This window comes from Candoia aspera, chromosome 10, assembly GCF_035149785.1.
Source record: "Candoia aspera isolate rCanAsp1 chromosome 10, rCanAsp1.hap2, whole genome shotgun sequence".
Taxonomy (NCBI): domain Eukaryota; kingdom Metazoa; phylum Chordata; class Lepidosauria; order Squamata; family Boidae; genus Candoia; species Candoia aspera.
The window spans coordinates 5,529,374-5,556,519 of record NC_086162.1 but is presented as its reverse complement, the minus strand read 5'-3'; the positions used below and the strand labels follow the sequence as shown (position 1 = coordinate 5,556,519).

Here is a 27,146-nt window from a genome sequence, read left to right as displayed (position 1 = left end):
GGCTAAGGAGGGACTAGAACCTGGGTCCATCCACCCCTACTCGAGCACTTTCACCTCTGCCCCACACTGGCTCTTGGGCTGAGAGGGAGGGACTAGCCCAAAGTCACCCAAGGGCTTCTGTGGCTGAGTGGAGACTCAAACCCAGGTCTCCCTGGTCCTAGTCCAACCCCTTTACCACTGCACCACACTGACTCTCACCATTTTGATTTAATGAGATGCAATTAATTGAAATCACTTTACTTAAAAGTTTTTTTGGTTGTTCCTGATAATATTTAATAGTTTCCCCCATCCACCCAATAAAAAAATGACAATTTGATGGATCTGGGAGCTCCCCACCCCTCAAATTTCTGATGGCTCCAGTTCCACTTCAGTTTGTACTGTCCTGATTTAGGGTACTGAGAGTTCACCTCTGACAAAAGAATGTTCTCAGGATGGCTAACAAAGAGATATTCCACTAAGAATAAAAAGAATATGAAGCATCTGCTGTTCAAAAGAATCTGATTATGCATGTACAGAAATGATGGGCAGCCTCAAATCTTAGAGTTAACTTGTGATAAAGAATTGAGGAATAAATAGAAAAACACAAGAGAACAGAAACTGTTGATATTGGAAAGACATAAAAGAGGATGCCAGGCCAGCCTTAGAGGATGGAAGATTGCAGAATGAGTTTCTTGATTTAGTGCACCAGTTTAATGCTGCCATCAAAAGGATTGATTGATTGATTGATTGATCAATCCTCATTTGGATTCCACCTCCCATCATCCTTAAACATAGGCCGTACTCGTTAGCCAGGTGTGTAAGAGAACTCAGGAACATCAGACCTGATCTCTCAAATGTCATGGATTCCCCTTCAATTCCCCTACCTGTTGCCTTGCTTCTTCTCCTGTTCCCCCCACCCCACTTCCTTCCAGTGGTCTTTTTCCCCCCATAAACAGTCACTTTGTTTTTCATTGGACCTCAGCTATCCATCCTTCGTTGCCTCACATTTACTCTGAACAGTTTACCTGAGTGAGCATCCCATAACATCCCAGGGATTCAAGTGAGGGCAAAGGATCATAATCGGCCCGCCAGTGACAGTTGGTTTACGCCCCAGGCAACTTCTAAAAAGGCCATTTCAGGAGAGCAAATCATTCCGAGGGAGTGTTGCATCCACGGAGGCCTTTGCGTGCCAAGTTCTCTCCTGATGTGTCCCCAAAATGTCTGTTCAAAAGTGAATTTGCAGAAGCAGCATAAAATGCCACCTTCGGCTCCAAAGACTTCTTTGCTATCTGAGGTCCAGCCTTTGCATGGAGAGGATCAATGATTTGCAAGGAGCACATTTATATTTAGAAAGCAGCTCCCTATGCCATCCTGCCCTTTTTGGAGTCCTCATTTCTGATTGTGGCCTCCATGTGGGCTGGTCAAAGTGCTGGGTCATCATGCTGCGGTGGCAACTATAAAATAGAAGAAGAGAGAGAAATTGAGATCCCTGCTAGGAAGAGGATCTTTTGGTAGGGAGTACATAAGCTGACTCTTGTTTGACCATTCTCAGGGCACATTTCTTCCCATCCAGTGGAACCAGATTGCTGAATGTCTTTGGAAATGTGCAAATGGGGTGTGAAATCCAAACTTTTTCATTGTTGTTTATTCCGCCCAGGGCCGCAACTAGGGTCTGTGTCACCCGGGGCAAACATGGATTCCGCGCCCATTTTGGCACCCCACCAGTGCTCATTTTGGCGCCGCCCCAGCAGGGCGCCCGGGGCACATGCCCCGGTTGCCCCCTGTAGTTGCGGCCCTGATTCCACCAGCCTTTGGTATTCAAAAGGAGAACTCCTCTCTATCTGTTTAATTCCTTGTATTTGCTAGCTTTAAAATACAGAAAAATATTAAAAAAGGAAAGAAGAGAAAGGTGGTCAGATGGAGGGGGGGGGAAGCTAAAAAGGAAACAGCAAAAACATTATGTTGCATAGGGGAAATTATTCAGCCTAATATTGATCCATTTTTCTATTACATCAATAAAGAGTCAGTTTGTAAACAGAAAGCAACCACATATTAGCCATCCTGGGTATTAAATCTGGGCTCACACTGTCATTCTGACATTGAAAAGTAATCCCCACTTCTGCCCCCCAACCCCCCACCGTTCGATTAAATGCTTAAGTCTTCATATAGTGATACATCCATAAGTCTTCTCATAGTGGTAAGTTCCAAGTAGTTGGTATATAATTCAAAAGTACATTCGCATCTTTAAATGGTATTGATCTTCCTGCACCAGCTGAACTCACTGATGGATTTTGTTTGAACGGAAAGAGGGCAGTGTTGGGACAAACCCATATCGTAGGAGTAAGTCTCCTGTCAGCCATTTTACACTTTTCAAGAATAATGAAGTTGTGCAATGGTCTGTGGGAATGACCTTGGGAGACAGGAGGAAAAGCCACAGACTGGAAAACCAGCATGTAAAAGGTATCTCAGTCCACAGAAGGAAGGAAGGTGTGGGAAGTGTTTCAGAAGGGACCCTCCCTGGTTCTCTGGACAGTAAAAGGAAAGGAGGAGAGAATACTTTCAGTCTTGCAAGATCCTGTTTGTGTAACCCTACAGTAAAGATAGATCTAACATTCATTGTCGTGCTTCTTGTCTGGACTACCTCGAAGGGCTAACAGGTTGACAGCCAGGCCTTTTAAAATGTTCTCAAGAGTGTAACGTGGAAAAAAAACCTTTTGTTTGAATTAGTCTCACCTTAAGATCATAAGAAACATTCTGAATATTCTACAAGACAATTAGCCATTGGGTAATGGCACAGGGGACAGTCCAGTTCTTTATTTCAGAATTCTTGCAAGTAACTAATATCCTCCCCAGCAATATAGCAGGTCCCCAGTTTAAGAACCTTCTGGTTTACAGAAGATTCCTAGTTAAGAACGGACTGCCATAAAGACTATTATATCAAAAATTTGAGTTAAGTACAATGTTTTGGGTTAAATGCACAATACTACTTTGAGTATTATTATGTTTAAGATGTTTTTGTGTATTTGGAAGTGTTTCTTAAGTGTTTTATGTGCATAGAAATGTGAAATATATGCTATATACTAAGCCAAACCTTTGGCTAACTGATGCTAAATAACTGTTCTGACTTACATACAAATTCGACTTAAGGACAGACTTAGGAACAGAGCTTGTTCTTAAACCGGGGACCTGCTGTACTTTTAAATTTTTTATTAAAATATATTGCTGACTTAAGAATCCTCCAGGAGTTTTAGATGCTGCTAATGCATTTGGACCAACTGGTGAACATAAGAGATGTTTTCATGGAATATCCTGCCATTTGGCAATTTTAGGCACTCCAGATTCTTCTTGCAGTAACTCAGGGGGTTTAAATAACTTGACTTGGCAATATGCAGATTTAGAGAATTAATTCCTCTAATTGCCTCTGACATTGAAAGAAGGCCTGTTTACATAGGCTCTCTATTTAGCTATTAGGAGGAACAGTTGCAGAATGGAACTAAATCTGCTTAACCAGAATGCATGTAACTGTCAGCCTTGTGAGATAGTCCAGACAGGAAGCATGACCAGATGAACTGATTCTACTTTATGGTAAGGTTACATTAACAGAATCTTGCAAGTCTGAAAGTACATTCCTTCCCCTTCGCCTTTACAGCCCAAGAAACAAGGGAGGGTTCCTTCTGAGACATTTGCCATGCCCCCGTTCCTTCTGCAGGCTAAGCTGCCTCTTATCCAACTGTTCCCAAGGTCTCCCAAGGTCATTCCCACATACCATTGCAGTAACTCATTTCTCATTAATGCCGAGAGTCTCAGCATTGGCTGTAATAACTGGGAGTTCTAATCCCAGTTCATCGGACGGCAAACAATCAGATTCTAAAACAAGGTAAAGGTAATAGAAATATTTCCTCAAGTCCAGCTTGACACCTGGTGACTCCATGGAGTTTTCTTGGCAAAAGTATGGAAATAGTTTGCCAGTGCCTTCTTTGGGAAGTTTGTTTTTTCCTTTCACTTCCCAGTCTAAGCTACAGCCTTAGTGTTTCTGGTGGTCTCCCATCCAAGTGCTAACCAGGTTCGACCCTGCTTAGCTTCCCTTCCCCCTTCTGCATCCATCCCAAGGTTGGTCAATGTTTTTCAACCTTGACAACTTTAAGATGCATGGACTTCAACTCCCAGAATTCCCCAGACAGTTGCCAAGGTTGAAAAACACTGGTCTAAGTGCTGTTATTGCTACACGGATCTTTCAAATAAGCTGTGAGCACTCTTCCTACTCATACCCCATGTATTCTTTTCTCCTTGTAGGAATTTGTCATGATTGTTGTTTTTGGAATGGAGTACATCATCCGAGTCTGGTCGGCTGGCTGCTGCTGTCGCTACCGAGGGTGGCAAGGCCGTTTCCGGTTTGCCCGCAAGCCCTTCTGTGTCATCGGTGAGCATCTGGTGGGGACGAGGAGGCACATCGGAAGGACTCTTCTTGTGCCCCCGCATTGCGGGGGGTGGGGGGAGATGATGGAAGGGGAATGGAAAAAGCACATTTTTAGAATCTATCCTTTTGCCAGCATCGTTTTGGGGTAAAGGTCCATCACCCTGTACTCCAGACAGCTGTGGGTAGCAACTGTTTATTCGGCTGGAAAAGTCATTTTATTTCAGGCAAGATATGGAGCCTCGTGTGGTGCAGAGGGGTAGGCGGCAGTATTGCAGCCAAAACTCTCCCTGCGACCCGAGTTCAATCTCAGTGGAAGCTGGATTCTCTCTCGGGCAGCTGGCTCAGGTCGACTCAGCCCTCCATCCTTCCGAGGTCGGTCAAATGAGCACCCGGCTTGCTGGGGAAGGTGACGAATGGGGAAGGCAATGGCAAGCCAACCCGCTCTATAGTCGGCCAAGAAAATGTCGCAAAAGCGGCGTCCCCATAAAAAGGGTCAGACGTGACTCGGTGCTTGCACGGGGGACCTTTCACCTTTCACATGGAATTCATGGTATGGAGATTCTAAGTTGCTTAGTGTCAAGGTGCAGTGAAGACAGTCTTCCCTATTGGTAGGTTGGATAGTTGGGAAGGTGGGTGTATGTGAAGATTTTCCGGTGGTTCTTCAGTGGAATGGGGATGGGAAGTCAGGGGAAAGATCATGGTGGGGGGGCAAACACTTCAACTTTTCCCAAGCCTTGTTTTCCTGGGAAAAAATGAGAAAAAAAAGGGATTATGAAATATTAAGTATACATAATGTTTACAGGATGCATATAATTTGTTATTTATTTATTTATTTTTAGTAACAAAGAAAGAGAAAAAAACAAAACACAGTGATAATACTAATGGAGATACATACATTGTCATAGAGACAGGGAAAAAACATTAAAAGTGCTTTGCAAAAGTGCAACAAAAATTAAAAAAGACTCAGTATAATATGTCACTATAGCAGTAACCAGTTACAAATATATATATATACACACACAGACACACATACACTTATCTAACAGAAATATTATTCAAGGACATATAGATTTCTAATACGATAATATAACTATCATTTCTTTAACCTTCTGTAATTTGTATAAATGAGTTCCATATTTCATTATACATGTCCATTCAAAGCCTACATCTATAGGCAACCCACTTGTAGGTAGCAAGTACAGTCAGGTCTTCAATACATTGAATAAATGGGGCCATACATTTATCTTCCCAATGTTGCAATATCAGTCTTTTGGCCCTAGTAAGGGCATGGAGAATCCATTTACATTGTCCAGTTGTCAAGTTCCATGTACTAAGTATATAATTTAGAAGAATATTATCCTCTGAAAATTTCAGCTGCCGAGCAGGCAATCTGTGCAAAAGGCATCTCACAAAGGTTCCTTTTTTTTCATTTGAGTAGCATATGACACTTCAGCAAAGGATTGTTACCTTCTTGTGGTGCTGGAGCTGGAGCACCTCAGTGATGCCATGAGCTAAACCGTGAAGGGCCACCCAAGACGGGAGGGTCATGACAGAGAGGTCAGACTAAATGCGATCCCTGGGGAAGGTAATGGCAACCCACCCCAGTATTCTTGTCGTGAAAACTAAATGGATCAGTACAACCAGAGATATGTCGGTATACCATCGGAAGATGAGACCCCCAGGTCGGAAGACGGTCAAAATGCTACCGGGGAGGAACAGAGGATGAGTTCAACTAGCCCCAGACTTGATGACACAGCTAGCTCAAAGCCGAAAGGACGGCTAGTGGCCGACGGTGCTGGTGGTGAACGGCGAATCCGATGTTCTAAGGATCAACACACCATTGGAACCTGGAATGTAAGATCTATGAGCCAGGGCAAATTGGATGTGGTTATTGGTGAGATGTCAAGATTAAAGATTGACATTTTAGGTGTCAGTGAACTGAAATGGACTGGAATGGGCCACTTCACATCACATGACCACCAGATCTACTACTGTGGATAAGAGGACCACAGAAGAAATGGAGTAGCCTTCATAATTAACAGTAAAGTGGCTAAAGCAGTGCTTGGATACAATCCAAAAAACGATAGAATGATCTCAATTCGAATTCAGGGCAAGCCATCTAACATCACAGTGATCCAAATATACGCCCCAACCACAGATGCTGAAGAAGCTGAAGTAGAGCAGTTCTATGAGGATCTGGAGCACCTACTGGACAACAAGCCTAAAAGAGATGTTATTTTCATCACAGGAGACTGGAATGCTAAGGTGGGCAGTCAAATGACATCTGGAATTATAGGTAAGCATGGCCTGGGAGAACAAAACGAAGCAGGACATAGGCTGATAGAATTTTGCCAAGACAACTCACTCTGCATAACAAACACTCTCTTCCAACAACCTAAGAGACGGCTTTATACATGGACTTCACCAGATGGACAACACCGAAATCAGATTGACTACATCCTTTGCAGCCAAAGGTGGCGGACATCTGTACAGTCGGTAAAAACAAGGCCTGGAGCTGACTGTAGTTCAGATCACGAACTTCTTCTTGCACAATTTAGGATCAGACTAAAGAGATTAGGGAAGACCCACATATCAGCTAGATATGAGCTCACTAATATCCCTAAGGAATATGCAGTGGAGGTGAAGAATAGATTTAAGGGACTGGACTTAGTAGATAGGGTCCCGGAAGACCTCTGGACAGACGTTCGCAACATTGTTCAGGAGGCGGCAACAAAATATATCCCAAAGAAAGAGAAAACCAAGAAGGCAAAATGGCTGTCTGCTGAGACACTAGAAGTAGCCCAAGAAAGAAGGAAAGCAAAAGGCAACAGTGATAGGGGGAGATATGCCCAATTAAATGCAAAATTCCAGAGGTTGGCCAGAAGAGACTAGGAATTATTTTAAAACAAGCAATGCGCAGAAGTGGAAGAAGACAATAGAATAGGACGGACAAGAGACCTCTTCCAGAAAATTAGAAACATCGGAGGTAAATTCCAGTCAAAAATGGCTATGATCAAAAACAAAGATGGCAAGGACCTAACAGAAGAAGAAGAGATCAAGAAAAGGTGGCAAGAATATACAGAAGACCTGTATAGGAAGGATAACAATATCGGAGATAGCTTTGACGGGGTGGTCAGTGAGCTAGAGCCAGACATCCTGAAGAGTGAGGTTGAATGGGCCTTAAGAAGCATTGCTAATAACAAGGCAGCAGGAGACGACGGCATCCCAGCTGAACTGTTCAAAACCTTGCGAGATGATGCTGTCAAGGTAATGCATGCTATATGCCAGCAAATTTGGAAAACACAAGAATGGACATCAAATTGGAAAAAATAAACTTATATCCCCATACCAAAAAAGGGAAACACTAAAGAATGTTCAAACTATCAAACAATGGCACTCATTTCACATGACAGTAAGGCAATGCTCAAGATCCTGCAAGGTAGACTTCCACAATTTATGGAGCAAGAATTGCCAGATGTGCAAGCTGCGTTTAGAAAAGGCAGAGGAACTAGGAACCAAATTGCCAATATCCGCTGGATAATGGAAAAACCCAGGGAGTTTCAGAAAAACATTTGTTTCTGTTTTATTGACTATTCTAAAGCCTTTGACTGTGTGGACCATAACAAATGGTGGCAAGTTCTTAGTGGTATGGGGATACCAAGTCATCTTGTCTGCCTCCTGAAGAATCTGTATAACGACCAAGTAGCAACAGTAAGAACAGACCACGGAACAACGGACTTGTTTAAGATTGGGACAGGGGTACGGCAGGGCTGTATCCTCTCACCCTACCTATTCAAATTCTACGCAGAACACATCATGCGACAAGCTGGGCTTGAGGAATCCAAGGCTGGAGTTAAAATTGCTGGAAGAAACATTAACAATCTCAGATATGCAGAGGATACCACTTTGATGGCTGAAAGCGAAGAGGAACTGAGGAGCCTTATGAGGAAGGTGAAAGAAGAAAGTGCAAAAGCTGGCTTGCCATTAAACCTCAAAAAAACCAAGATTATGGCAACCAGCTTGATTGATAACTGGCAAATAGAGGGAGAAAATGTAGAAGCAGTGAAAGACTTTGTATTCCTAGGTGCAAAGATTACTGCAGATGCTGACTGCAGTCAGGAAATCAGAAGATGCTTAATCCTTGGGAGAAGAGCAATGACCAATCTTGATAAAATAGTTAAGAGCAGAGACATCACACTGACAACAAAGGTCCGCATAGTTAAAGCAACAGTGTTCCCCAAAGTAACATATGGCTGCGAGAGCTGGACCATAAGGAAGGCTGAGAGAAGGAAGATCGATGCTTTTGAACTGTGGTGTTGGAGGAAAATTCTGAGAGTGCCTTGGACTGCAAGAAGATCAAACCAGTCCATCCTCCAGGAAATAAAGCCAGACTGCTCACTTGAGGGAATGATATTAAAGGCCAAACTGAAATACTTTGGCCACATAATGAGAAGACAGGACACCCTGGAGAAGATGCTGATGCTAGGGAGAGTGGAGGGCAAAAGGAAGAGGGGCTGACCAAGGGCAAGGTGGATGGATAATATTCTAGAAGTGACGGACTCGTCCCTGGGGGAGCTGGGGTGTTGACCGACAGGAAGCTCTGGCATGGGCTGGTCCATGAAGTCACGAAGAGTCGGAAGCAACTGAACGAACAAACAACAACAGGCATATGACAATGCCTGGCCAACTTGTTCTTCATGAGAACTAAATGGGGTTGGATCTGCTTAGGACTTGGATGGGAGAGTACCAGGGAATATCAGGGCTGAAGGCTAGATAAGGATGTTGGAAAAAATATGCTGGAAGAAAACAGTGGAAAACCACTTGATGTTGTCACAAAAAAACTGACATGGATTATCCATGAAACCTCCAGGAGTTGAGCTTGAAGGAGAATTGACTGTGCTACCAGAATGAAATAACATTTTATGGAAGTCCTCTCTTTATATCAGAGAAAGCAGGTGGGACAGGATCAGGGACAGGATTCTCTTGGGTCCCAGATGGGAAGACACCTCCCCGCTCTGTCATGGACACCATAGTGGTCTGGATGCCAGAAACACAACAGGTCCCCCAAGGGCTAGTGAATTGTATTTTTCTCAAACCTGGGCTTGTCCTTATGACAGTTATGCACATAATTGTTAAGAAAAGGCTTAATTATTACTACCCACCCATTAACTCCAAAGGGATTTTAAAGAACTGCCTTTGAATGCTTTTTTTGCTGTGAGAAAGCTTTGATATCATCTCAGGTATCTCTGCTCTGTGATATGGTTACAGAGATGGTGTGTTGCATCTTCCAGCTGTCATTTTTTTTTGTCCTTCTGATTAGCCATGGTTCTCCAGATATCCAGAGGCTATTTCAGACCACAGTTGTTTTTGACTACTGACTTTGAATCCTTGACTAATCCTTAAGTCAGCCCAGTTAAGTTCTACTTTAAGGTTCCCTAGGGATTTCAGGACTAGCCCGAATGTCACAGAAAAGCAAACTTTTGAACTGTGGAGCGTATCATATTTTTCATCTGCTTTTATAATTCAAAGAGGCACGCTCCTCTCCACTCCCATAGCGGATGAAATGGGTAAGGGTGTACTTGACCCACTTGGGACTTTTGGCTCTTCTTTAAAGATTGGTTGGTTTCTTTGCTTTGCACCTGAGGAACTGACGTCTGGGCAATGCACCCATCAAACTACCGCTTAGACCACAGGTTGTAAGTTTCCCTCTCTTTCCTTTCTCTTCCTATGCTTCAGATTTCATCGTCTGTATTGCCTCTCTGGCCGTCATTGCGGCTGGCACCCAGGGGAACATCTTTGCTACCTCGGCCCTACGCAGCATGCGCTTCCTGCAGATCTTACGCATGGTGCGCATGGACCGCCGCGGCGGCACTTGGAAGCTCCTTGGCTCTGTGGTCTATGCCCATAGCAAGGTGAGTCCCTGGAGAAAAATCAGCCCAGGCAAGGCACAAGGGTGGAAACAAAGGCTCTTGCTTCTTGTTATGACTTCCACTTTGGGAGAGGGAATTGAAAGCTGGAATAACTGAACACCATCCATCCTTGGAAAGCTCAGGGATTCTCCCCAAATCTGCTCCATCCCAGAAGAAGCCTTTGTGTAAAGCCGAGAGGAGTGGAGAGCCAACAGCTTTCCAGAGTTTCCAGAGATACTGTTGGTCACACTAGCCAGGGACTACTTGGAATTGTAGTTTCATACAGCTCCAGAGGGCCACTGGTGTGAAGCAGAGGGGATTCCTGCTGCATCCCAGATAATTCCTTAGTGAGATCAGGAAGAAGCAAGTTCTACAGCAAAATATTACAACCTCTCTTTCTTGCCTCCAGCAGGAATGTTCATTCTCAGATTTAAGCCAGCCTGTTATGCTGTTCTCCAGAATGCCTTTAAAAAATTATCATCCCCATCCTCATCTAACAGGACATATTCCATACCCCGTTTTTCTTTTCCAATTGACACTCAATTTTTCTCAATCAGCAGGTACCTCCAGTCCTTATTAGGCCATTGGAGGGAAAGAATTGTTTCACAGGTTGATTTTAAAGGTTATTATTGCATGCAAACCATGGAGCTCATGGTTCTCCTGCTCATGGGGATGCCTCTCTTTCGACCTACCGTGGTCCTCTCTGGTCACTGTTCTTGTTGACACTGTCCAGCCATGCTGGCAGATGGAGGGAATGATGAGGTATGTGAGGGTTGGAGCTGGCAAGGCAGGAGGTGAGGACTACACACAGAACCATTTTGGAAACGCAGGCCAGGTGCCACCAACCAGCCAGCAGGAGAAAAAGATTGCAACAATCCGTTACAGAAGAGCAGGGAAAGAGGATTTCAACCCAGGGCATCCATATAGAACCAGATTCGCACTGGATGTAGAAGTTGCTTTTCATCATAACCAGGTTGCTTGTATCTGCAATGACGTATCTTATCCACTCCATCTGGGTCCTGATATCCCAGGAGAGCTCCAAGTTCCTGAGAGAAAATTATTGAAGCTTCCTGGAGGTGACTCCTGACAAGGTCCAAGCATCCTTGTAAGAAAGCTAGCTTTCACATAACTCTCTTCCACTGCAGTCTGCATCTCCCCCCACCCCAGTGCTAAGCGTGTGGTTCTAGGTGTGTGGTGGAAAATATTCAGTGGTTCCATGGGGCCAAGAAGAGATTGGACTTGCAGTGATTGCAGCATCCTGAGCAAGCATTACCAGAAAATCTGTGCTGCACGGGGATTGTGCAAGGATTGAGCAGATCTGGAAGGGTTTCTCCTCAGGACTTGAAAGGGTCTCCCCATAAGTGTGACCTTCCTTGCAAAGTGGAAGCAATTAGAAAGTCACAGATGAAAGAATAGTAGGTAACTTTAGAGCTCCGTAGGGAAACCTTGCAACTGTCAAATGCCCCAGGGAATTACCAGGCGCGCGTGTGTGTGTGTATGTGTGTGTGTTGTAATTCTGGAATGTTCCATGATGCAGGCAGGTGGTGCTTTTTTGATAAAGTGACCTTTGTTGTGCATCTATATTTAGCCCTGTGTCATCATTCCCCTATTAGTATGAGGGATGAAAGGACATAGAGCTGATTAGTTTGCATTTATGTCCAATTCCAACTTTGCCTAGCTATCCAACCACCCTGTCACTTCTGCTTGCATCGTATCTACCTGCAAATCAGGCACAGGTCAGGTGTTCTTCCTCAGTGTGGGAAAATAGGGACTGGATGGGTTTATTGGTTCCCTTGTTCCCTGAGCTTTCAGGTATGCAGGCTGAACTTAGATGAAGCTTTTGGCTTCTCTTATCCTTAGCTTCCCTAGTAGGCCAGGGTGACAGAGTGGTGAAGGTGGTGACCTGGGATGAGAAAGGTTCAAGTCCATCTACAGCTTTGAAGACCAGACTGCCCAACAGGGATGCTGCTTTGTGGGTAAGATTGGAAGGAGGAGAACTGTATATGCTATTTTGAGTTTGATGATGATGATGATGATGATGATGATGATGATGATGATGATGATGATGATGATCCTTATCCAGGCTTCTCTCCTCTCTCTTGATTTTATTTGCTGAAATCTACTTTTCTCTGGTGGATTCTGGCAGGAGCTGATCACAGCGTGGTACATTGGGTTCCTTGTCCTTATTTTTGCCTCTTTCCTGGTCTATCTGGTGGAAAAAGATGCCAATGATGATTTTCTCACCTATGCAGACTCCCTGTGGTGGGGTACGGTAAGGGTGCCTCCCCTTTTTTTTTATCTGGACCGCCTTTTTGCTAAGTGGGAGGAAGAACTGAAAGCCTGAGAGCAAAGACCTGTGAATGAACTGGTGGACAGAGAAGGTCCTTAGACCAGTAGAAAGCAACCAGAGATACCAGGATTGGCACCAATAGGGCATAGGTATCAGCGCTACCCAGATATCCTGTATGAACTGGGTATCTCTGTCCCTACCTGGCACCTCCAGGTTGTGTTGGGACTGGAACTCCTGGAGGTGCCTTCAGCCACACTGCCTGGGAACGCTGAGTGGATATCCCAACACACCAGGAGAACATCAAGTTGGGGATGGCTGATCTTCCAAGATATGGAAATGTGGCAGATCACTATGCTGGGAAGAAACTGTGTAAATTGAGAGGCTACAACCAAACCAGCAACTAATACTGTCATTACTTAATCAGAAGAGATGTGTCTCCTCTTTAAAATGGTTGTATTTTTCTGTCAAGAGCCATGTGCCACAGGCAGGGACATTTTTTATACAGGAAAATCAATTGGGATAGGAATCAGGAGCAGTGGATTGTGCTGCTGGCCCAGAGAGATGGAAGATGCCAGGAAAGGAATGGTCATTGTATCTCCTTTTTGGATTTCAGATCACACTCACCACTATCGGCTATGGGGACAAGGTCCCAAAAACATGGCTGGGCCGGGTGCTGACGGCTTGCTTCGCCTTGCTGGGAATCTCCTTCTTTGCTCTCCCTGCGGTAAGTGGCCCGTGAGAAAGAGGAGCACCTGGCTCCCTAGGGGGGTAGCATTCTCTTAGGCCAGACTCTGGAGATAGGTGCTTGCCTACTCGCAGAGTAGTGGATTGGTTGTGAAGTGGGACAGAGAGCATGAACAGCTAGGTGCAGTCCTTATTCAACCATGGGATCTCACTAGGTAATTTCAGGCCATCAGTCTCAGCTATAATCAACTCATGAGGTTGTTTGGAGAGCCAGTTTGGTGTAATGGTGAAGGCACCAGGCTAGAAACCAGGAGACTGTGAGTTCTAGTCCTGCCTTGGGCACAAAGCTAGCTGGGTGACCTTGGGCCAGTCACTCTCTCTCAGCCCGAGGAAGAGGCAATGGCCAACCACTTCTGAAAAACCTTGCCAAGAAAACAGCAGGGACTTTTCCAGGTGGTCTTCAAGAATTGGACATGATTGAACGGATTAAAAACAAAGGTTGTTTGGGGATAAAAATGAGGTGTGATCTAAATCGCATGATCCTGAGTTGCTTAGAGGAGAGGGGAAAGTCCCCCTTGAATTTGACTCCTGGTGACTACATGAATGCATGTGTGTAATGTTCTTGCCAACAGTACAGAAATGGTTTGCCATTGCTGCCTTCTAGGATATTTTTTAAACTTTCCAGTCTACTCTACAGCCTTGGGATTTCTCCCATGCAAGTAATAATCAGGTTAGACCCAGCTTAGCTTTTTCAAGATCAGCCCAAGTTAGCTAGCTGCTGATAATTTCTTATGGCCTTTTCTGTCTTTTTTCAAATCACAAAAAGGAGAGAAAGAGTTGCATGCTTTTGCACTGGTTGTCACCATGAGCCCACTGTCTGGAAAGCCTTCAAGCCCCTGAGAAGATGCTGAAATACAGGTAGTCCTTGACTTATGACCATTCATTTAGTGACCATTCAAAGTTACCACTGGTCCTCACACTTATGATGGTTGCAGGATTCTGGGGCCATGTGATTACCATTTGCAACCTTTCCAGCCAGCTTCCGACAAGCAAAGTCAACAGGGAAGCCAGATTCACTAAAGGACCACAGTGATTCACTTAACGACCATGGCAAAAAAGGTTGTAAAATCAGGTGTGACTCACTTAACAACTGCCTCACTTAGCAACAGAAGTTCCAGTAACAACTGTGATCGTAAGTCAAGGACTACCTGTATTGGGAATCTCTTTGACCTAGACATTTGGCCTCTTGCCATCCTAGCTATTTGGCTTTTTCTCAGCAAATAAAACAGCTTCCCCAAATTCTTGGATCTTCCTTTCAGTTAGAACTTAAGTATCCTGCTGTTGCCTGTCTTTTCACACAGGGAATTCTAGGCTCAGGGTTCGCTCTCAAAGTCCAAGAGCAACATCGACAAAAACATTTTGAGAAGAGGAGGACACCTGCAGCAAACTTGATCCAGGTGAGTGAAAACGGAAGATCCAGATTTTTTCTCTTTTTATTCTCCCTCCCTCCCTGTTGAAAGCATGTGACCAACGCTAGAAGCTACAGTAAGGAATGGCTGAATAAGTTTCTTTCCTCAAGCAATTGCAGGTATGTTCTCTGTAGCTCCATCCCATAACTATCAGATAATATTGACAATCAAACTCAGGTACATTTCTGAAAAGCACAGCCTTGGACTTTCCTAAGTATGGCAGATATAATGATGTGACTGCACATGCCTGCCTGGGATGTGGTGGTTCGGCCCTTCTGTCTCTCTTGTGCAGATGTCCCTAAGCTCTTCCTCAACAATCATTTCACCCTCCCACATTCCTGGGCCTATGAGGTAACAGGACCTTGCAAGTCTGAAAGTCTTGCCCCTTAATACACATCCTGCACATCTTAATGTGAACTAGGGAGGGGCTTGCTGAGATGTTTTCTCAAGTTACCTTCTTGGCCTGGGTTCAAGCCCCGCTTATCTGCTCTTCCTCCTGTCCTTCAAGGACATGCCCCCAACACCATACCGTGCCATGGAAAAGCTTCTACCAGACAGAGGCTTTTCCCTACTTGCCCCATCTGTGGCACAAACACCTTTTTCCACCATATCCACGGTATGGGGGTAAATACCCAACCCAGGAGTGAGAAAACCTTAAATTGTCCTTAGCTGTACTAGTGATAACGTAGGCTTTCCCCCGGTATTCGGACTCTGTCCAAGGGCAGCTTCAGGGTAGTCTGAAGGCTTTGTCATCTCTCCCTTGGAGGAAAGTCAGGTGACTGGCCACTGCCTGGAAAAGCAGGTGAGAGAGGCAGAGGAGGGATTGGCAATAAGGGCAGAAATTATTCTGCCAGTCTAGTTTTCTGCCAACTTTGGTTTAGCAGCAAGGAAAGAGTCTGGGTAAGTCTTACTGGCAGAGCAATAGCCAAGGAGAGAAAGAATGCAATTCTCTGCAAAGGATCAAGAAAGAACAAGGTCTTTCTAACTGGAGGTGCCCAGTTGGACCCGGAAGGTCCTACTGAACACAGGACCTTCCAAGGCAAGGCATATTGTTCTACTGCTGAGCAAGTGCCTTTCTAAGAATTCCTCAGAAGTCTTCTTGACCCCCTGCCTTCCTCCAGAAGTAGTGGAGTTCTTAGCAGTTCGCTTCTTTTTTAAAAAAAATAATTTTTATTAAGAGAAAAATTTACATACGATTAAAAAACTGTGGAACCATAAAAAGGAAAGTAGAGAAAAGGAGATATTAAAGAATAAAAGAAAAAGTGAAAGATAATAAAAGAAAAATAAAGGTATTTATTTATTTTATTTATTTATCATATTTTTCCACTGCCCATCCTGAAACGACTCTAAAAAGGAAGGTATCTAAAGAAGCGGCTTCTGATCTTCTTTGCAGCAGTTACAAACACAGTAATTACCATCTCCGCCCTCCCAAATTACATATCCTGGTTCTCTTCTTTCCATAAACCAACCTTTTTAATCAATACATCCCAAAATCACCAATTCATTTTTGCCCATTTTCAGCAAAAAGTCCATAAAGGGTTTCTAGTCTTTTATAAAAGTAATTGCTGTTCCCTCCTTAATCAAACAAGTCAATTTAGCCATTTCTGTGAGCTCTGCCATCGTCACAATCCATGATTCCATTATGGGTATTTCCGTATTCTTCCATCTTTGAGCCAGCAGTTTGCTTCTTTCAGTCGATGTTGATCTGTCGATTGTACAGCAGATGTTGCACTCCCCGCTCAGCCCCGTTGCAAGCCAGGACTGTCTTTCCAGTCCCATTTCCCTTTCCAGCCACAAGCATGATTCTGAAGCTGCTTTTCTGGCTGCTCCTTCACTGGCCATGCACTTTGTGTTGCAGAATTACTTGCAATCCAGCAATATTCTACCCTATCATTCTCCTGTCTTGATTGGTTGCTCTCCTATTGTAGTCAGAAAGATGGTACTTCTGACACCACGTTATCTCTGCGGTTCAGAGGACCTGCACAACAAAAGGGCTCCTTCTGGTAGCCTTGCTGTGCCATTCATCTCCTGGGCCTCCAGCAACAGCTGGAAATGGATGGTGGGCAAGACAAAAGGGAGGCACGCAGTTGTTTTCGCACATAAAGCAATCTTGGGGACGCAGCTCTGCCCTCCTTTCTCCTGAGTGAGGATGTTGTCTTCTTCACATCTGATACCATTGGCCAATTCACGCAACCTTCTTTTCCAGAGCAGATGAAAGGTCAGGATATCTCTGCCTGCTCTTTGTCCTCAATAATTAATCCCCAACGGAGTTTCCCCCACCTCCTCTCAACCAACCAGAAAAGATGCAGCAGAAACAGCTCCACATATGGAGGAATGGAATGGAATGGAATGGAATAGAATAGAATAGAATAGAATAGAATAGAATAGAATAGAATAGAATAATAGAATAGAATAGAATAGAATAGAATAGAATAGAATAGAATAGAATAGAATAATAGAATAGAATAGAATAGAATAGAATAGAATAGAATAGAATAGAATAGAATAAACTTTTATTGTCATTCCACTATACACCAAGGTGCACATTAAAATGAAATTTCGTTGCAAGTGGCTCACAAAAAATAATTACTATAATATATAATATATATTCTTTACCATCCCACTCCCCTAATCATTATCCCTAATAAATATCATGGTCCTATATCATATATCAATCGAACTACACTCCCTTGCTGCCTAACCACTAAACTACCTTCCTGATCAGCACCAATACGATTGAGAGCCAATGCAGCCATCTTGGGAAAAAAAGGAAAGAAAAGGAAAGAAAAGAAAAGGCGCAGCAGAAACAGCTCCACATATGGAGTAGCTGTGATCTGAGAGTTCTCGAGAGAGGGATGGTCTCCCCTCATTTCCAGTAATAACCCTATATGTGGAGCACCCCATGGCCCAAGCACCTCCATGGCTTCCGTCTTGGCTTGTTTCCTCCAAGAGGTGTGATTTTTTTTTTCATGTCAGAAGCACCTACTGGGGCGCTTCTGTATTGAAAGGATGTGCCAGTGACATCACCATTGCCCGAGGGGGCTCCTTTCATGTCCCTGTTATTGTCCCACCAAAGTGGGACCTATTTATCTACTTGCATTTGCGTGCTTTCGAACTGCTAGGTTAGCAGGAGCCGGGACAAGTTGATGGGAGCTCACTCAGTCACGTGGCTCGCACTCTCGGGTTTCGAACTGCCGAGCTGCCGACCTTAATGGTCCTCTGACTCAGCGTCTTGACCACTGAACCACCACGGAAGGGACTAGTACTGAGATGTTCAATGAAGAACATCTTTGCTGGTCTTGTTGGTTGGGGAAGTTGGGGGTTGTAGGGCAAAGCTTCCGGAGAGGAGCCAACTTTGCCCAATTCTGTGATGAAACCTACTTAAAAAGGAACCTTGTGTAAAAAGTAACAGTAATGGATAAAGTCATGTGGATGGTGTTGAACTCAAGGGAAAAAGACTGTCTGCAATTCTGACCAGTGTGGACCCTGCACTGTATTCTGTGGATTTCAGATTTGGAAGTAGCCAAATCTGGTGAATATTTCTACCCTCCAGTTCTTGTCAGAGTAATTTTTACTCTCTTTCCCTTCCTGGCATTCAACTTGGTTTCACATTATATATGCACTGACAGCCAACCTAGCCAGTGGATGCCAAGTTCTCCCTTAACTATGTTTTGATGAACCACTTCCAATCATAGTCATAGCCTCAGTTTCACAGTGAAGCCATTAGGATGAAGGGCAAGTGAAAACCTGGTTAATTCAGCAAAAGTAGGATACTGATTGCGAGAGTGGAAAAAACCAGGGCACCAGGATCCTGGTTCGTGAAGATGGTCATGCCTTCACTAGGCCTGTATGATGAACAGCAACACTCTCCCATTTTTGTATGATTCCTTTGGTGCCAATTCAGCATTTCCTACAGCTCTCTTCTCTTCCTCACCCCCAACTTCTCTATGTTGACAGGAAGCCCAGCAAAGGGGACTATAGCAATATTTCATGCTGATTTCCTTAAAGTATTTATTAAGGGCCATAAAGCTGGATCCTGCTGTTGCTTCAAGCTGTTGTGTCTTTCTGAAATTTGTCATGGTTGTGGGTTGCATTTTTGTCATCTTTACTTATGTACTTTCTTGGTAAGCCTCCCTCTATGGTTTGTTTAAGGATGACGGTGACTGATGATGACAAAAGGCAGCTCGCTGGGAAAAAAAAAATATTGCTAGACTAAACTGCTGTGGGTGGGGGGTGCTTCAGTGTGTTCTGGGCAGCCAGCCATTATTTTGGCACGTTGGATAAACCAGGCCATCATCTTAAGCCAAAACAGGGCTGTTTGCTTGAGCATCGCATGCTGTATGAACCCAGGGGCTGAGTTTCAGGTCTAGCATGTTTTGTGAATGCAGCCACCTACTGGAATATTCCAGAATCATGAAAGCAAATGTGGGGATGAATAAAAGCAGGGACTGAATGCAAGGGGTGGGGGGTCCACCATCCAAGGCACTCTTCATTAAGGCTGGGTGGAAACATTAGAGAAGCTGTCCTAAGTTGGCCTGGTTCTGAGTCTCTCTTCTCCTGTCCCCCCCTCCTTGGTCTAGGCTGCTTGGCGCCTCTACTCCACGGACGTCAACCGATCCTACCTGACTGCTACCTGGTGTTACTATGACAGCATCCTTCCATCTTTTAGGTATGTGTGCCGTTACATTTGGGGTTTGGAGGGATGGCAGTTGTAGCTGGGGGCAGGTGCTCCTTGGGATTCATGGCCAAGGAAGTGGAAAGGGAAGGCTGATGGGAATTGCAAAGCAGATGGGCTGAAGTAGGGAAGATAGGTCAGAGACAGCCAAACTTGTGAGAGTAATCGGTTGGGCTAAATATGCCCCTTCTGCCTACTCTGTTGGCTGCTATTTAAATTCATGAGTCACTTTCTGGGAGAACAGAGCAGAGAAATTAATGGGGATTCTGTGGTGGCCCTGGTGTCCTGGCATCTATCCCAGGGTGGTTGTGGATATCCAGTGCCTGATATTCTTGTGTTGGCTGAAAGTGAGTGCCAGGCCCTTATCAGCTGCTCACAACCAAGAAAGTGAGATTCTCCCAGAGTCTCATTAACTAGATTTATTGCAAGGAAAAAGGGGTTTAGGTTACAGAATCTTGGAAAGTGGATACATGTGTACAATAGCTTCTTTGACCCCTTTGATCTTCTTTCTGACTACCTTTTGATGCAGGGGAGATGTTGTTTCCTGCTTGCCAGATAGAGAAGGCAAGTACCTTTCTTTTGGCCTTGCACTCTCTAGGAAATGGCCCTTCTTGTTCCCAGGCACACAGAGAATTCCATTATATCAAGCTCCTTTGATCAATCAGTCTTATCCAATCCAGTGGCTGCCACTGGCTTTTCCTGGCTGGGGGTGATAGGTGTTTTAGTCCCATCCATCAGGAGAAGGTGGTAGATTAATTATGTATCACTGCAGAACACTAATTGGCCATGGTGGAAGGATGAGCAGCCACAGAATAAAAAAAGTTGCAGTATGGCAAAGTATCGTTAAATTCACTTGCCATGCAGTTTTCCAATGTGTTAAATCACAGCCCCCGTTATCCCCAGTTGGCATAGCCAAATTAATTTCGAGAAAATCTCAACATGCAGCCATAAATTATGGCATATTTTGGTGGTTATTTTGGAGATTCCTTCTTCTTCTGCATTTATCATTGCAGACAGGGTGTCCACTGGGGGGATTAAAAAAATCAAGATACATACCACAACTGTACACCTGAAGCTCCTCCCCTTTCTACATGCATCATGGGGTGGGGCTTTAATTACATGGCCATAGCTGCCATCTTGACATTTTTAATCCCCCACCCCCTGTGGACACTCCTGGTTGTAGATTTCCCCAGCCTAGATATGCCACATCTCCCCAAATTCCCAGTGATCTAGGCTGTTGGTTATATTGGTTGGTGAGTCCCTTTCAGTCCACTGGGGAAAGCCACAGTAGTCAAATGCCTATCCTTGGGCGCAGCATAGAACTTTTTCTCCCCTTCCACAGGGGGCAAGTGAATGGCCACACTGCAACTTGCCTAAGGAAGGAAAGTCAAGAAAGAATTTAAGGATATGGCTAGGCAAAGGATATATTCTGCTGTCATCTGCCCAGTGAGGCTGATGCTTAGTAGACCCTTTCCAATGGGCCTTTGAACATGTTCGATGGTTTTGAATGTTCAGATTCCATGCCCTCTTCATAAGGCATCATAATTCCATCCACATCTTTCATAACATGTGACGTTTCCTCCCTACTCAAACTGGGCTCCAAGATCTTCTAGGTGGTGGAAGCTGCAATGGAGACTGATGGAGAGGTATGGGGGTGGGAGTTGGGCTATTAATGAGGGAATGATTCTGGCCCTTTTCATGCATGCAGACATGCATGGGGATATGCACATACACATGCAGTGCAAAGTGTTATTAAGGCTGCCCTCTTGCAAGACTGTCATTTTGACGATTTTTAATAGTCCCAAGCAGAGGCCTATGGCAGCCCCTGGGGATTTCTGCATCTTATTTTTCTATAAGTATATTCCACTTTTCTAATGTTTGATACACAAGGTGGTTTTCAGTTGTACTCGAAATAGAACAAGACGAAAAATACAAAGGAGATAAATTCTGTGAAATCAAGTGGCCATCTTAAAAAAATCAAAGTAAAACAAAACTAAAGACCAAACAGGCAGAAGCAGCACAAAACAATTATTAACAATGCTTTGGGGGAAAGTGGAGGTTTTAATTCAGCTAAAAGCAACTAGCAAAGGGGCTGAGTGGGCATACCTTGGGCATTTCATCCAGACCTTGAGGACCACCATGAACATTTTCTTTGGTCAGAGGCATCTGTGGGGAATGCTCAAATCTGCAAAGTGGCAGATGCAGCATCACAACTGAACATGATGCATGCATGTATAAAAAGGGGTGGGGCTTCATTAGTGACACCACCCCCACCATCTTGCAGATTTTAACGCTCTTCCTATGGCCATCCCTCTCTTAGATGTTGTGCTTAAGTGGGGAGTTGGCTCAGCATTTCCAAGACAGATAGCATTGACTCTAAGAACATTTATGTGCAAAAGGCTGATCTCACCAACTGAACAGCAAAATCGTGTCCCTTCCAAAAGATGGGCTTCAGCCCCAGTCAGCCATGGTTGTGTCCCTTCCATAATAAGTGGAAGCCTGTATTTGTAGGGCAGGAATGTCCACCAGGGGGAGATAAAAAAAGGTCAAGATGGCATCTGAATGTAAAAAGGGGTGGGGCTTTGATCATGCAGACATGACTGACATCTTGACATTTGGTCCTCCTCCAAGATCAGGAGGAAGAGATAGGAAGGAGGATGGAAGGGGGAAAAAAGCAAGTTTGAATAAATGTAATCATGAGGACCAAAGAATGATGAGTTTCAATTGCTCATGATTGGCCACTTTTGGCAGACTGCCCTTCCCATGGACCCTTTTAATAGCCAAGGAAACCAGGAAGATGACACCCTTGATTCACTTCCATGCACTACTGGTGTGGCTTGGTGAATCACAAATTGTGTTACACTGCTGTGGGCTTCATTGTAATAAGGGAAGAGAAGATTTGCGGTGGCTTTACTATCATTAGAGATGGGCATTGGCTACACCTTCCCTTGGTGTAGAAGGATTGTTTAAAAGAAGAATCAGGATTCAAGAGGCATGTGCTGTCATCTCACTTTTTTCCCTGTTTCAAAATATTTGACATTTTTTTTGGGGGGTAGTAATATTTCAACACACCTTGGAACATAGAAGAAACCTTTAAAAATGCAATGCCAAACATCTGTGCCTCAAGGACCTTTTGTATGAATATAACATGAGGCTGCATTGTGAAGCTGTTTGAATTGCAGACTCACTCAATGCTGAATGCAAATTATGGTGGATTTGACCAAATTCATTAGAAAACTTAACAACTTTTCTGGAAGGCTACAGCTTCTGCTCTAAGGCGAAAGAACAGATTATGCAAAACCTGCCCCCTTTACCAATGGCTGGTATTGCTTGAGTGGAAGATCACTCCCCCTTCCAAAGATTAACAGTGTGGTCATGGAGAAGAAACTCCATCTTCCCACATTCAGTGGTCTGGTCATGAGACTGCACTCCATCTTTCTGTATTTTCTTTTCCACGTGTAGGAAAGTTCAGAGCATCTGGCCATGGAGGAGGAGACCTATTCCCTTCCTTGTGGACAAACCACTGATCTGAAGCTTTTAGGAACAAACTATGGTCTCCACCCCAGCCTCACTGGTCCAAATGGGAGGTCTTATAGGTTGGAGGTTAGAGAAACGTTCTTCTGAAAGAGGAAGACCCTCCTGGCTTTGCTTCAAGTTACCGTTTACCTGGCCCATTAATGCAGATAACTTTGGAGCCTAACAGTAATGCTGTGAAGGTCCATATTAACAACTTGCCACCTATGGAACAGAGGCCTAGATCTTGACCTTTATAGGCAAAGACCACTATCCCCCAACTGGACCCACATGTGATTCTTAGCAGATCACTCTTAGGCTGTCCCCTGTATATTCAAGGCGTATTGGCTGTCCTTTATTCTCTGACTCTGACTCCTAAATCCAGATTCTTCTTGGCCATAGAGTCAGAGTTGGAGGGGGCCTTATTAGTCATCTTGTTGCCATTGGGTGTAGGGAATCTAATGCTGGGAGAGCAATCCAGCAGTCCATCTTCTACGTGAAGACCTCCAATGAGGAAGACCCTACAGTTCCTCTGTGTGATTAGTTTCACATCAAACTGCTGTTATTTTCCAAACAAAAGTCCAGTATGGAAGTCTGGCCAACACTAGATTTTCATGTCTTTGTCTTGCTCCTTCCTTTTGCAAATACTTCTGGACTAATTTCAGTTGCCACATACTCTGTACTTACACTTACTTGCCCTTGGAGCGCATACAGTATATGGAGTAAGTTTCATAACCATCTTGACTTAAATAGCGGTTGGGAGCACCATCTATGATGAACAACCCAACAGGATGAAATGGGGCATTCTTTAACATTGAAGACTGAGCGTCTCAATTAATGGTAGGATTCCACAGTTGGTTCTGTTGCCTCAAAAGGTTTTGAACGAAATGTTCTATAAATCTGAAGAACCTCTGATTTGCAGGTCGGATTACACTCAGGGTAAAATTATGATAATTCATGACAACGTTTTGACCTGTCCTCCCAAAATTGGAACAGATAAATTTGTGCTCCCACCACACACTTAACCAAATTGCTTACAAATAAATTTGGCTTCTTTCGCTAAGGTGAGACAGTTTTAACATTCATTTTTGTGGCTTAAGTGTATTTTATGAATGTAAGCCATTTGGCTGATTTATAGTTCCAAATATTTCACAAACCAGGAAATGGATTAATTCAGGAGTTAGATTAAATATGTTGTATGAGCAAAGGCCAATGTAACCCAACATCCATGTACCCTAATTCTATAACCAACATCAATCAACTTAGTCTATCCAGATAAGCCAATCAAGAAACCAAAACAATTAGGTGATTCCTATTCTGTTGTCCTATGGAGAAAAACCAAGTGTCTCCTGATAACCATAAAGGATTTATGGGCAGTGGTCCACAAATATGTTTGTCCTAATTTTGTTAAATTTCTGCTAGGTTTTTCATTGCTTCTCCTTCCTGTTTTCTCTCTCTCTCTCTCTTTTTTTAAAGATCCCTTTCTCTTTTACAACTTTTCCTTGACATTGTTCCATTTTTTTGCTGGCTTGCTTGTTATTTTTAATTCCTCTCCCTTTTGAAAGCTCTTAATTTCTCCATGTTTTTATTTGAACCCATCCCTAGAGAACTGGTCCTTATGTTTGACCACTTGCACCGAGCTCGCAACGGAGGGCTTAGGATCTCTGAGGTGAGGAAATTCCCTGATGGAGCTCCACCGTCGTATCACTCCTTCACCTCTGGCCTGAAAGCCTCCAGTCCTCCTTTTTGCACAGGAGAAAGGTAGGGTTGATGCCACCTCCTTGCACGTTTTCGTGCCCCTGGTGTGTCTCATGCCCTTCTCTCTCTCTCTTTCTCTTTGGTGCGTGGACTCTGTCTTGTGCTGCTGCTCCCTCCTGGTTATACTCCTTTGTTTGTTTCTACCTGTGGTACAAGTTGAGTTGGCTTCCTTTGGGTTCACCCTTGGCCCTCGGATGAAAGGCACAACCGTGCCCAGTTCTCTGTCTCCCTCTACTGACTGGAGGCCATTGTGACACCTCACCCGTTGATCATTTTCATAGTTGCATTTTTGAGGGAGAAGTTTAGGCGATGCCACCAGAAACATTAGCCCAACACACACCATGTCATTGCTAACCAGAATCTCATTTTCTAGCAGGATTTGTGGCAAAACGTTGTCAGCACCAGTTTCTTTCCAGGAAGAGGGTCAGTATGGCTGGGTCTGTACGGTTTCCACCTTCCAAGTCTCCTTTGCAGTCCACCTCATTTCATCATCTTTTCTCTCTCCTCCTCCTCTCTGCCTCCCTTGACTCCTATTTCTCTGTCCACCCGCTCATCACTTCTCCATTCCTTATTCATTCCCGGAAGCTGGAAAGAAGAGGAAGCTCCGCCACCCAAGTGTTTGCGCCTAAGGTAACCCTTCCCTTTAAAGCGGTGGTGTCTGCTCTTATTCCCTCCCCAGAGTGGGAGGCAGTAGCAGGATGGTAGGTTTTCCTACAAGAGGTGCTGGTGACCTGCATCTCCTGCTGAGGTAGGGGAATAACCTGGTGTGTTGGGGAAGGGAAGAGGAGAAAGAGCATTGAAGATGAAAACAATACAGGGAGACCATAGGGAACTGTTTGCTGTATCAATGCTTGAAGACTGGGGGTGTCAATTTCCCAGGAAACCAGGGGCCACTCTTTAATTCCTTGGGTCCTCAAGGGGTATTTCTAATCATGTTGTGATGTCACCAGAAGTGGAAGGACCAAATTTCTCAATCAGAGAGGTGGGGAAGGGTGGTGTTTTCTCTCTTCACTCCTCCAAACAGGGGGAAAAAATGTCTCAAGGAGGTTATTTTCTTCTGAGGGAATAGGGGTTTTAAGGGTGAAAGGGTTGTCTTAAGCCTCCACAAGGCTTAAACATCATTTATTTTATGTTGGTTTGATGTACATGTCTGCCCAGTTTGCAAGAACAGTTCTAGGTGACTTCCATTTTGAAGAAACATGAACACAAGGGATTAAAATAAAATACAATAGCATACCTGTGGAACACGAAAACAGCAGGGCAGCAGTAATAACAAAAGTTACAATAATAACAGAAGTAACAATAATGAGCAACCAAGCCCAACCTACATGTATCATTCAAGGTCTCAGATTCTATAGAGCTCATCCCACAGTTTGCCCGATGCTTAGGGGAAGAGTCAGTTTTTTAGGACCTTGAAAAAGGACAGAAGGGTCAGGTTTTGTCCCCTAAATTCATTCCAAACGCCTCTCCCCAAATTAAGTTTAAAAGTTGGCTTTGGCCGTTCCAGAGGTACTCTGGGAGCCATAAAAAGGGTATTGCTTGCCAAATGTGGCCTGCAGGCTACAGAATGACCGTTCATGCTCAAAAGTATCACTCAGTGGCCTGGAAGGCATTGCTTTGTAGACCAAGACAGCAGCTCCTATTACCTCTCTGGAGGAGCTTGCATCGGCCACACCATAGTCCTTCCTCCTGGCAGCCCAGCAATCACCCCCATGTATGATTGGATGGATATGCATGTATCATGTGTACAGTCCCCAATAGGGCCCTAAAGGTTGAAACAAAAAGTCCAACCTGTCCTGTAAAAGGTGACATTAGAAATGCAAATCAGGCATATCACATCAGGTTGGAAATGGTTTCTTTCCAAGTTTGCATCTAACAAGGTGACCTGTTTTTCACTGAGTGTGTGAGAATTAACTCTGACAAGGATAGACATGAAGTCCCACCCTTGTGAACTCCCACATTTGGGCATTAAGTTGGAGTTGTTGATTGGCACCCCAGAATTGCAGATAGGGATGTCTCATCTAGGAGGAGAACTGACTTGGCCAGGGAGTGAAGGTTAAGGGTGCTGTGGAGGGCTGAGGTCCTGCAGAGGCAGCTCATGAAAATCTGCATCTTTCCCATGTTCGTAGACACACATTGTAGTGAGGCAATGAGCAATGTATCTGCTGATAATTTGTAATCTAAGGGAAAGAAACTGATTGGGCTGAACTGTGAATTGGACCAGCCTTCCAAAGAGTGACTTCTGCTGGTCCCCAAAACAGAAGCTCAAACGCTTACATTGGGATTTGATGTTGCTCCAGTTTAGGAGATGCGTTGCAGGCCCTTGGCTGACTTTAGGGGGGAAAAACTTCAATTTAATAAAAATTAAATGTTGGCAGAATCATACTTTTCTTTCCCATTCCAGCCGAAAAGCAATTCCAGTGTTGAAAAAAGCATGGCATCTTCACATTCA

General features: G+C 44.2%; 1 protein-coding gene across 1 annotated transcript in view; it reads left to right on the top strand.

The window, feature by feature from the left end:
• KCNQ4 (potassium voltage-gated channel subfamily Q member 4) overlaps positions 1 to 27,146 on the top strand; it is a 135,204-nt gene that overhangs the window by 83,157 nt on the left and 24,901 nt on the right. Inside the window, exons 3-9 of the mRNA XM_063312280.1 lie at positions 4,273 to 4,399; positions 10,133 to 10,308; positions 12,452 to 12,577; positions 13,209 to 13,319; positions 14,641 to 14,736; positions 19,329 to 19,417; positions 24,542 to 24,697. Coding sequence (XP_063168350.1) covers positions 4,273 to 4,399; positions 10,133 to 10,308; positions 12,452 to 12,577; positions 13,209 to 13,319; positions 14,641 to 14,736; positions 19,329 to 19,417; positions 24,542 to 24,697 — 881 coding nt within the window. The remainder of the gene's footprint in view (positions 1 to 4,272; positions 4,400 to 10,132; positions 10,309 to 12,451; positions 12,578 to 13,208; positions 13,320 to 14,640; positions 14,737 to 19,328; positions 19,418 to 24,541; positions 24,698 to 27,146) is intronic.